At 33.6% G+C, this 12,532-nt stretch overlaps 1 protein-coding gene across 1 annotated transcript; it reads left to right on the forward strand.

Moving 5' to 3' along the window:
- Positions 1-6,301: 6,301 nt before the first annotated feature.
- LOC145185386 (uncharacterized) lies at positions 6,302-10,418 on the forward strand. Its single transcript, XM_090088242.1, has 4 exons — positions 6,302-6,468; positions 6,767-9,573; positions 9,732-9,984; positions 10,194-10,418. The coding sequence occupies exons 1-4, from the start codon at positions 6,319-6,321 to the stop codon at positions 10,416-10,418; spliced, it is 3,435 nt and encodes a 1,144-aa protein (XP_089944368.1). The 5' UTR covers positions 6,302-6,318.
- Positions 10,419-12,532: the final 2,114 nt, after the last annotated feature.

The raw sequence follows: 12,532 nt of genomic DNA on the forward strand, positions 1-12,532 counted from the left end.
TGTTTTCCATGTTGATGATCGTCTATTTGTTTTTCAAGTCAAGAGGTAAATCAATATAGGATCTGCCGCTGAGAGGCTCGTAATCGATAAAGTTAATATCCATTTTTAAAATCTTAGACATTTTGCAATTGGATCCCAACTTATTATATTTAACACTATTTTCCAAGATTTTTTCATCCATTTCACCCATTAACGTTCTTAAATTCGTTGCCGCTAGTATAATTTCAGAGTTGGATGAGAAACTAGCCATTCGAGTAGCTTCTTCACTAGTTAAGATACTTACACATTTCATTTCGCATGTTAGAATAATTCTTACTTTTGTATTTATTTCTCCTTCCATGACATTGATAGCAGACTCTCTAACCAAATTAAAAAAGGCGGCAAGGTCTTGATATCGAACAGAAGGCTCGTAAGAAAATTGTCTAACAGCACGCTCCGCTGCATGCTCCGTCATTTTAAACTTTATTGTAAAAGGTCTTGGAGCTGGAACCGGTCTTGGTGTTGGAACCGGAGCATTAAATACAAGACCTTTGAGAGACTTTATTGTTTTTTCCCCTCCATTTTTAACATCGCTCACTGTTTTCTTCACCGTAGTTGGAACGTATGGATCAATGACAATAAGAACTTGGTTAAAACCATGATTAACCGCATTTATAGCAGATGTTGCTATTCTTGAAAACAACCCAGGACGAGGAGCAGGCACCGGCCTAGGTGTAATAACATTCGTCGAGTCTTGAAAAGACTCATTAATAATAAATGTTTCATCTCTTGTCACCCGATTTTGCAATAGATCAGGTCCAAATGAAATTAAGTCGTTAGAAACAGGACGAGGCGCAGGCACCGGCCTTGGAGCTGGAACCGGCCTTGGTGTTGGAACCGGTCTAACAGGTCTAGGCACAGGAACCGGCCTCAAAACTGGATTTTGAGCAATCGAAAGAGGAACCGGAACAATTGGCCTCGCCTCAATCGTCCGTCTACGAGCTACAGGTTTAGAACCAATGATAGGTTTTGTTTTTCTTATGGCTTCAACGAGCTGTTCCCTGGTCATTCTTGAAAAACCTTTTATCGCCCGGTCTCTAGCTTGACTTTTCAATGTTACCATTGAGACTTTTTTATCTTTAGATGCTTTATCTGGCATTTAATTAAGAGAAAGAAAACTTTTTTCGGCGCTTTCAATATTCCCCTCTTTTGTGATTAATTTCTTTGAAGCTTTATCACCCATTTTATTAAGGGAAAGAAAAAAATTTTCAGTGTTTTCAATTTTTCGCTCTTTGGCGATTAATTTTTTCGACGATACGCAACTCATTTTATTCATGTCATGATTTTCTTTAAGTCAATTCAATTATTTTTATTTCTTAGCACACTCAGCATATTTTCTTCTTCGAACCGTTTTTTTTAATTCTCCAGTGAAAAGAATTAAAAAATTAGGCAGCAAGATAATTTGCAAAAATTTCTCTTATTGAATCGTATACATGCGCATGACCCGTTTCATCAAATCTAATCGTATACTTTCTCCCCCAGTCATCATGTGCAGTAAATTCACATCCAACCGCATGATTTTCTTTGCCTTCATAAAACACATGGGCACGACCCATATCATCAAATTCAATCACATACTTCCTTTCCATCTTTTTATTAAGAAAAGAAAATTTTTTAACTTAAGTTCAATTTTTTAAATTTTGGTATCCAGTGAAAACTCCCATTCTTCAAAACCAGAATCGAAATCAACCAAAAGAATATTTCCATCTTTATCAAAACCAAGTGTATAAGAAGCACCATATTCATCAATCACATCATAATGGTCAACAAACACATATTGATTTCCAAGAACATCAATTAGATAGCCTGATTCATCAATACTAAGCATCTTTTTTAAATTCCAAGAAAATTTCTTAACCCGAATTCATTTTAGCAACTTTTCAATTCTTAAAAAAGAATTAAAAACTTCAGAGAATTAAGCAGCAGGAGCGCAAACTCTACGCCTATCAGAACGACGACATTTAAACAACGCCTTAATCTTCAATTATCGTCGTCGCTCTTCCTCATCCTCTTCATCTGACGAATCATCTGACGAATCATCGCCTCTCATCTGTATCAATGTTTCTCTCATTTCTTGCAACTCTCTCAATCTTTCTGAAGAATCCAGGTCTCGCCTTCTCATTTCTCCCAACTGACTTCTCATTTCTTCCAACCGTCTCAATGTTTCTCTCATTTCTTCCAACCGTCTCAATGTTTCTCTCATTTCTTCCAACCGTCTCAATTCTTCTGAAAAATTGCAGTCTTCATTTAACTCTCTCAATCTTTCTTGCAGCAAATTAGTTCTATCCATCTTTTTTTTATGCGAAGAAATTTCTTAACCCGAATTCAATTTTTTAAAATTTTAACACCCAGTAATATCTGGATGAATAGCATTAAACATTTTTAAAGCTTTAGACAAATTGTGATATTGTTCAAGACCTTTTGGACTTAATAATCCTACTTCATGAAAATGATGCAAAACAGTTACTGTTTTTAAACACCTCTGCAAAAGGTATTCCTTTAAACATTTTTCTGATAGCAATTTTTTGCTCCTTTGGAAGTTTTTCAACATCGTTAAAGAATGCAAGTAAAGTTGCTGATTTCATTTTATAAGAAGTTGGATCATCGTCAAGAGCATTTAAAAGATCACTCCCTTTAAACCATTCCATCTTTTTATTAAGTAAAGAAAATTTTTTTCAATGCAGTTTTTTAACTTTTTACATGTTAAAAAATCAATTTTGCAACATTTTACCCTTTTCAAGCTTTTCAGAAATTAAAAATTCAATCTAAATTCCATTGTCCACCTTTCCATCTTGACGCTCCAAATATCTCCATCCACGACCAGTTCCTGCCATCGCTTTATAAAGAGACTTGTATTCAGTCACTTCACCCGTTTCAATGTTGGTTATTCTCACAGTGATGGGGTTTTTTCTAACTAAACGAAGCCATTCCCATTTTGGATCAGCTGGTTTTTCTTCTTTTATTTCACGTACTTTCTTTTCTTTTGCTCTTCCTAAAATCTCATCTTTACTGATCAAATTATTTTCAACCGCAAGCATCATCAACGTCATTAAATCGTTTGCTGTTTTATTAACGCCGTTTTCATTCAGCAAATTTTTCAAATACGATGTTGTATACCTCATTTTATTAAGGGAAGAAAATTTTTTTAAGTCAATTCAGTTTTTTTTTCCTGAAAAGACATCTTAATAAACAGCAGTCATGGCAGTTCCGTCTGAAACAAATTTAAGCAATTTATCAGAAATAACCACTGCAAAAATAACAGTATTTGCAATAGTCGAAGTTCGGAATTTAAGGTTTACCACCAATACAGCTGTTTCCGACGCCACTCTTTCTTTTTGCTTGCTGATATCAACAAAGAACAACGGATAGAATTTTATATACTCAAACAAGGTCAACCCCGATTGACAAACAAGTTCATTTGTACCGTAATATTTTTCATCAAAAGAGAACGCATCTGCATAAGCCATAACCACTTTCTTTTTTCCAAAATTCAAGTCGTAATTGTAATTTGGATACTTTATTCCGTTAACAGTCACGTAAAAATTGCTAACATCACAATGGTCGAATATAGACGGATTGACAGTTTGAATGGAAGATCTTTTTGTCTGAAGTCCAAACACGATAAATCTTGGAACGCTTTTGTCTGTGATTCTTCCAAGCGACCAGGTAAATTCTGTTTGCCCAGCTGGAATAAGCTGTCTTTCACATTTGTTTGATTTATAAGCCACTTGAATGGGAATCTTTTTAGCCATTAAATTCATGAAATCAGTCTTCCTCGAAACATCTAATTCAACGCGAGGCATATAAAGTCTGAATTTTTTAAGATCAATCATTCCTGCACTAACGCTCTCCGCTCTGTAAATCACATCATCGCATTCTTTCTTTGTAAAGGTGATGGTGTGTCTGAACCCAAAAACAACTTTGTCATAGGTATCGCAAAATCTAAAAATATGCTTCAACGGAATTTTAAACAAAAAAGCTCCAACGGATGTAGTGTCTGCAAACAAATAGTCTCGTCTAACTTTAAATCCTGAATTTTCAACAAGATTTGATGCGTCCATAAACCACATTTGCTTTAAACCATCTGTAATCTGAAATCCGTAAGGATATTTCAACATACCGAGAATGGTGGTGGCTTGACCTGGATGAATAACTCTTTCCACTTGCTCTCCCGACAAGTCATAAGTCACATCGTTAAACAAATACATTAAAGCATTATTCACCAAGGCGATCTTGTCTGTAGCTTCGTAAATTGTTCCATCACTCTTTTTCAACACTCCTTCAATAAGAATGTAAGCCTCTGATGGCACTGTTTGAATCGATTGCCAGTCAATCTCAAACGTAATCGTTCCTGAAGAATTTAAATCAAGATTGGTTGGAAGGTACTCAAAAAAATCTACTTTTTCAATACCAATATCATACTCTGGGTTCTCAGTAACTATTAATCGGTCGGTTCTTATCATTTTTTATTATAGAAAATAAATTTTTTAATTCATTTTACACAAGATGGAGGAGTTTTTTTAGAGAACACTTTCGCTAAAGCAAAAGTCACGCGCGCCCTTCGGGCGCGCTATACCCTCTGAAAACCAGGTGATTTTCAGACCCACTTCATATCATGTCCTTCAGACATGATATAAAGTCCCCCACGCACGCCCGAAGGGCGTGCTCTCCCCACTTGCGCTGTCGCGTAAGCTTTCGCGTGAGCTTCTTCTTCAGAGCTTCGTCGGAATACGCATTTTCAGGCAATTTTCATTCCTCTTCCCATCTTCACCAGGTCTTGGATTCGAATCGCATTCTGTTTCAACATTTTCTTGCTTTGAATGGATGAACAAGTCTTTAATTTCTCAATGGTCTTTTTACCTTTATCAATGGCTACGTCTTTAGCAGCGGAGATGGCAAAAAAGGCTAACTCTGTACCAGCAGATTTTGCAGCTGTAATCGCTTCTCGTCCACTTTCGCTTTTTGCAGCATTTTTAAGCAAATTCACTGTTGCTTTTGTCATGCTTGAAGCAGCTGCTCTTTTTATGAAATTTTTAATCGTGTCAATAATTCCACCTCCTCCAACAACGTTCTTTTTCACATATCTTCGATTATTACAAATAAGCATTTTTAAATAAAACAATTTTTTTTAAATAATTTTATCAATAGTCTTCATTAAGAGTCATTTTTTGTAAGAATCAGGCAGTCAATGGAAGTGACCTCCTCCAAATTGCTTGAATTTTTTATATATTGATCAGAATATAGAAAAAACCTGTTGGGGAAAAAAAAAATTTTCAAAACTGTTTCGTTCACTCGGAATCTGGGCTTAAATTTTTGAGATTTTTTTAAAAATTTTTAGAAATTTAGTTTTTGCCACCTTTGAACCCATTTTTTTGGCAAGGCAAAAAGTTGCACATAGCTTTTGTAGTTAATATCAGACGTAACCCAAAAGCTCTCTCCAAAAAATATAAAAAAGTTGCGTGACACTGTGCGGTTGTCTAATTATCATAGTTCAAAAGTACAAAATCAATCACTTTTGTCAATTTTTAATCGGAGTTAATTCTAGCGGCGAAGTGTTGCACACAATTTTTCTTTTAGGATTTGAAATTATCAAAGGTATTGAGTCTAAAAATGCAAAGAAAGTTATGTGATACCTAAGGCCTATTAATATATTAAGGCTTGAAATTGGAAAAAAATGTTTTAGTATACTTACAAAATGAACCATTACGGCAGAGGCGCTTAGTTTTGTAAAAATGTAAACATATCCAACTGTCAATACAAAAAGGTCCTAACATAATAATAAAAAAAATTCGTGTGATCTTTAGATATTAAGTTAAAAATAAAGGTACAAATTGTTAAAAATGATTAAGTACGAAGAGATATTTTTTTGGACACACAGATGAGGTTTTCGCTCACAATAAAATTTCTATTATCCAAAATTAGCATTTAGCATTACACAAAACATTGCACGTAATGTTAAGAAAAAATTTAAGCGTTTCTGACTATGATATAGAAATCATAACAATTGAAATAAATAATAATAAAAAACAATATATGATCAGAAGTGAATTATTTAAATTTACGTCATAACCAAATAACTTGTGGTGATCGAATGGAAGAAGAATCGCTGATATCACGATTGTGGAGAAACAAGTTAGTGGGCGGTTGTTTACTTTACCATAAAAATGTCTTAACTTTATTTTAACGATCTTTAAAATTTGCATAAATAGAGTAGATATTTTATTATTATTGCTATTGAGAAATAGGTACTGCATAAATAGAACTTGTTTTTAGTTAAGTATGAAACAAAACAAATATTTTTATGAAAACTGTTGTTGCTTTTCAAAAGGAAATTGTGGATCATTCAAAAAACATAAAATTATAAACAAAATGTTCTACATTCATCAGCTGGGAGATGTTGATGTTAAGAAACACCTCATCAACTTAAAGGTAATTTTGTATTTTAAATTTACGCAGACTGTAATATAATTTTTATAATTACATACTTTATAACTTCTCTGCAATAAGATTTTGAGACAAAGTTCTTTAAACAAAAAAAAAATAGCTCTTTTAATTAATTCCTCACTCTTTTAATAAATAATCACTAAATTAATCACACTCTTGCAATATTGTATTTTAATAACAACAACAATGTATTTCAAATTTGTAAACATTTTTCGTGAAGAGTCAGATTATAAACAATGCTTTAAATGACACACTTAATAATTGTTTAAAAAATTGTTTTTAGGTCATGCGATTAAACGATAATAATATTTGGGAAGAAAATGGACTTATTGCAAATAGACTTAAAAGAAATCTTGAAAAGGATGAACAAATATGTGCTTTTCACCGGCACACGTTTGGTATTGCATGGAGTCCTCCAAAAACATGCTTTCATCCTCACCATCTAAATATAAAAGGAAAAAAATCTCCCGCTTTAAAGGCGTCACCAATACATGTCGTCATATCAATGTCAAAGCGATACAATGAAGTATTTTCAGTTGGTGCAATGCTGTGTTTTACCCATTTAAAGAAAGAAACTGCTTTATCTAGAGTCAACGAAAACACCAATTTATGTACAGAAACACAAACACAACAAGAACAAACATATATGACACCTGCTACTCCAGATGAAGAATTTGATCCCGGTGAAATTAATGTTTCACAGGAGATTTTGGACGAATCTCTAAGAAGCCGTGAGAGTGTAACTGAGGTTCTTAATGCAAGTCCAATAAAATTTAGATTAAATAGGAAGTTCGAATATCTGGAAGATACTACTAAAGATAAGTTAAAACGCAAGTATGTTCGCCTAGAAAACTTGTTAAAGAAAAAATTTGCGGAAGCTGTTGCTCCTGGACAAGAGGAAATACTTATAGATTTTCTTAACAGTAAAAATGTTGATGAAATAAATAGCCCTCTCCCAATTGAAATTATTCGTGCTCAGAAAGTATATAAGCAAAGTGATTCCATGGGAAAGTTAGTTATCCTCTCATTATTAGACCATACCAAGTATACCAAAAAGTTTATAATGAACACATTTGAGTGTACCAAACATCGTATAGAAACAGCAAGAAAATGGCATGCATCTCATAAAGGGTTGGCATTTCCAGAAAAGAAAGTATTCGTCCGATCTAGTCTTGATCAAACAAAGTGTGAACATTTCTTAGACTTTATATTTACAAGCGGTATTTTGCATGATGTTGCTTATGGAATAACCAAATTAAAATACGACAGCGGTGAAGAACAAAAGATAGTGCATGCAATACTGACGACAAAATATAGCCACGCTATCATGTTCTATCGAAAAAGTTGTAGTGAAAACAATTATATACCATTATCTGATTCAAGTTTGTGGAAAGTATTGCATGCAATAAAACCTTCAAGTCGAAAAAGCTTAGCTGGATTAGATGATGTTACTGCTTCAGGCATGAATGGTTTTCAAACATTACAAAAATTGGCACAAAGATTTAGTTCTAAAACTCTCGAAGCTGCCCTTGAAAAAGGAAAAAGGTATTTGAAAACAAGTTATCAAACCAATTGTAGTGTCAATGACTCAAACATTTCTTCTCATAGCTCAAAACATGCCTTATCAGATCCATCTGAAAAAAATCTTCAATCCAACACAGAGATATCAGAAGTGGTATGTGCCGATTGCTATGATTTGTGCAAAGCTATCGAGATGATCAAAGAACTAACAATTCAAAATTCTGACGATGCTGATTCTATTTATGATTTGGAAATTGCTGTAAAGGATGTATTCAACTACATAAAACACCTGATGAGAGATTCTCAACAGAAAAAGGCAAAAATCGAAGCTTTTAAGCAATTAAACGATGAAACTGCTTTCTGGCTTAAAGATTTTTGTCAAAAAATTCTTCCGGTTCGATACAGAGAGGGCCAAAGAGAGTATTTTGGCAAGAAAGGAATGAGTTTACATGTGGATATATTCTTCATAAAAATAGCAGGAAAGTTATTCAAACGTGTTTACTTTACTTCAATGTATAGGTGTGATCAGGGAATAGGTGATGTTGTTTCGTTAGCCACTGCAGTTTTAGACCAATTCAGAATTGATCAACCGCATATCAAGAAAATGTTTACCAAATCTGATAATGCCGGCTGCTATCAGGGAAATCTTTCAGCTGAAGCAATCTACAATGTATGCAAAGAGAGAGATATAAAGTTGCTGAGATATGATTATAATGAACCCTGTTGTGGAAAAGATCAATGTGACAGGGAGAGTGCAGTTGTAAAGACAATTTTAAGGAGTTACGTTGACTCTGGTAATAATCTTTTGACTGCTGAAGATATACACAAGGCTATGCATTATAGTTTTGGCGCTAAAGATGCAAAAGTAGCAGTTGCTCAAATTAGCAATGATAAAACTGTAGTTACTGGACCAAAGATTAAGAACATTAGCAACTATCACTCATTTGAGTTTGGTGAGAAAAGTATGAAGATGTGGCGTTATTTCAATATCGGTGAGGGAATTGAACAAGAGAATGGAAATCTTAAAATTCAACCCTCGATTAAGTTGTTGTTGCCATATAGCAAAACAGATAATTCAATTAAGCGTAACAAGTCACTTAAGGAAAAACAGAAAAGAAGTGACAGGCAATTATATTCATTAAGATTTTGCACTGAAATGAATTGTACTTTATCATTTGAAAGCGATGCTGAGTTAGAAGAACACATGCTATCCGGTCTTCATACAGTTCCGAAATCATTAACATCATTGGATAAAGTTCGCAACTCGTTTGTTCATAAGATGAAAATTACTTCACAACTAAATATGCCAATTTCTTCATCCTCTAACATTGCTTCCGTAAAAGACAAACCACATTGCATGAACATTTTTCTATTGCAAGGTTGGGCATTACCAGTTCGAAGTTCTTTTAGATTTTCAAATCAGCAGAAAGAACTGTTGTATAAATACTTTATTCGTGGAGAAAAATCAGGTAATAAAATGAGCCCTGAGCAGGTTCACATGCAGCTGAGGAGAGAACTTCCGCCTGATCAATATGTAACTAGCCAACAGATAAGATCTTTATTTTCAAGGTAGGCATTGTTGCTATCAAAACTTTTGCAAATTAGATTATGTTTCTAACTGTTAAATAGTTCTTTTACAAATATGAAATTAAAATTTAGGTGAAAGTTATAATTTTGTGTGTTTGTTTACATATGTTTAAAAATATGTACAATTGATATTGTTATAGATTTAGTAACCTGAAAAGAAAAGGTAAGCTGGTAGAACCGACAACAGAAAATAATGAAAATAGTCAGGTTAACGATAACAAAGAAGTTTATGGCGAAAATGATGACTTTAATCTGGCAGGAGACAATGAAGATGATAATAAATATGAGGAAGACATCGCCAATCTTGCAAAAGAAATTTGTCTTGTATGGAAAGTGAATGATTGGGTTGCTGTTGCATATGAAAAACAATGGAATATTGGATATATTGTGGAGGTAATATTATTCAAAGTATATATTAGTTTCAAGTTTTTATTTTGTTTTACAAAACAGTGCTCTAAAATAAAAGGAATATAAATAAAATGTAAAAATAATTTCAGAATGACATTATATAAGACTTTACAAGTTTTATTGAATGTAAGCAAAATTAAACAAATCATAAACTCTTTATTATATTATTTTAAATGTTGCGCTAATACTTTTAGGTATCTATAACTGGGATCAGAGTTAATTGTATGATTAACGGGCAAGAGAAGAATACTTTTCGCTGGCCAGTTACTACCGAGGAGATAAATAACCAAACTGAAAAAATTATCTGTTTAGTAAATGCTCCTTTTCAAATCAGTGGTTGTGGCGATTATTCATTATCCGAAGAAGACTATAATACAGTCATATCATTATTCTTAGAAAAACTTACTGCAGCAGAGTAGAAATTATGTGTGATGTGGTGGATAATGTGTGTAAATGACTCTATTAATAAATGAAAAACTAATTTTTAAATGGAAAAACATTTAAATGTTTGATTTATGTTTCATTTAATTAGCAATATATCTTGATGTTAGATTTTGTTCAGTTTTTAATTCATGTTATATCATGCGTGTGACAAAATCACACGAATTTTTTTTATTATTATGTTAGGACCTTTTTGTATTGACAGTTGGATATGTTTACATTTTTACAAAACTAAGCGCCTCTGCCGTAATGGTTCATTTTGTAAGTATACTAAAACATTTTTTTCCAATTTCAAGCCTTAATATATTAATAGGCCTTAGGTATCACATAACTTTCTTTGCATTTTTAGACTCAATACCTTTGATAATTTCAAATCCTAAAAGAAAAATTGTGTGCAACACTTCGCCGCTAGAATTAACTCCGATTAAAAATTGACAAAAGTGATTGATTTTGTACTTTTGAACTATGATAATTAGACAACCGCACAGTGTCACGCAACTTTTTTATATTTTTTGGAGAGAGCTTTTGGGTTACGTCTGATATTAACTACAAAAGCTATGTGCAACTTTTTGCCTTGCCAAAAAAATGGGTTCAAAGGTGGCAAAAACTAAATTTCTAAAAATTTTTAAAAAAATCTCAAAAATTTAAGCCCAGATTCCGAGTGAACGAAACAGTTTTGAAAATTTTTTTTTTCCCCAACAGGTTTTTTCTATATTCTGATCAATATATAAGAAATTCAAGCAATTTGGAGGAGGTCACTTCCACAGTTTCAGGAATTTGCCTGATTCTTAGAAAAAACGGCTCTTAACGATTTATATTCCTCTTTATTAATCTCCCCTTGTCTCAACAGCTCGCCGCAAATGGCAACAGCCTCATTTCTCTACCCTGTATTTCCAGCATGCCAAGCAGTAATACTCAATTCAAGCTTTTCCACCAACGCATTCGGATCGCTGGGAAGAATGATCACTCCACGACCTTTTTTCCATTTTTCAATATGCATCATTTTTTCCCAAATAGGAGCAATAAGTTGCTGATACTTTGGTCTTCTTGAAGCTTTCGGTTTATGCGGCTGTGAATCAGATCTTATAGCATCACTGTCCATCAAAATTTTTTCATAATTTTGCAAATCTTCATCAGTATACTCGTTTGGTATTGTAAATTCAGTCATCAGCTCCCAAAAACCTTTTGTTCCTTCATACCTTTCTCCACCTACAGTAATGTCATCTCCATCCATTTCAACATTCATTTTACCAATGTACATTTTATCTCTAATTTTATTTACTTCGAAAGGCATTTTCTTTTCATTTTTGATCAGCTTTTTATTGATGATCTTTTCATTACTATCGATAATCGGCTGGAACAGCTTGCTCAAATCAGCTTGAAAATTCGACTCTGAAATGTTGTCGTTGATGCTGTCCTGATAAATCCTTTTTTTTCTCGCCAACACCTCTTTCACAATTTCATCCCTTTTGTTCGGGTCTTGTATTTTAAAGAAAAACATCTTTTTAAAATACGTGGAAAAAAAATCATGAATTGGTTTTTACGATTATGTTGATCCTTTTTTGAATAGGTTGTTGAACGTTTGAATCGTGTCTTCTCGTCCTTTTTGAATCAAGTTTTCTTTAGTAACTTCATCAATGCCTATTTTGGTTTTGGTTCGTATTTCTTCCATCATGGTTTTAAACTTTTGAAGCTCCTCTAAAATCAACTGAAACTCTGAATCGCTTATTTTTCCATCTACCAACGCTTTCGAAATATGGTCGCTGATCGTGTTCAATTTCGACTCGGCTAACACTTTATCTTTTCATGCTTTTCCGCTTTCAACGCTAACTTTTTATTCACTTGACCTCCGACAATCGATAAAAAACCCATTCCAATAGCTACACCTTCACACGCAATCGCTGCTGGACTGACAATGGTTGTTGACAAAAGCCCGATTCCAGTCGCACCCAGAGCTATGCATAAGGCTTGCATCGTATTGTCCACATTGGAAATGATCCTAAAAACACGATGGTACTTTTTGCTGAGATGAACTCGCTTTGCTTTTTCACTCTCTATATCTTTCTGAATCTCACAGATCTTCTGAAGACGG

Source organism: Hydra viridissima, unplaced genomic scaffold, assembly GCF_058129835.1.
Source record: "Hydra viridissima isolate aposymbiotic clone 2 unplaced genomic scaffold, HvirCarnegie_v1 scaffold_5, whole genome shotgun sequence".
Lineage (NCBI taxonomy): Eukaryota > Metazoa > Cnidaria > Hydrozoa > Anthoathecata > Hydridae > Hydra > Hydra viridissima.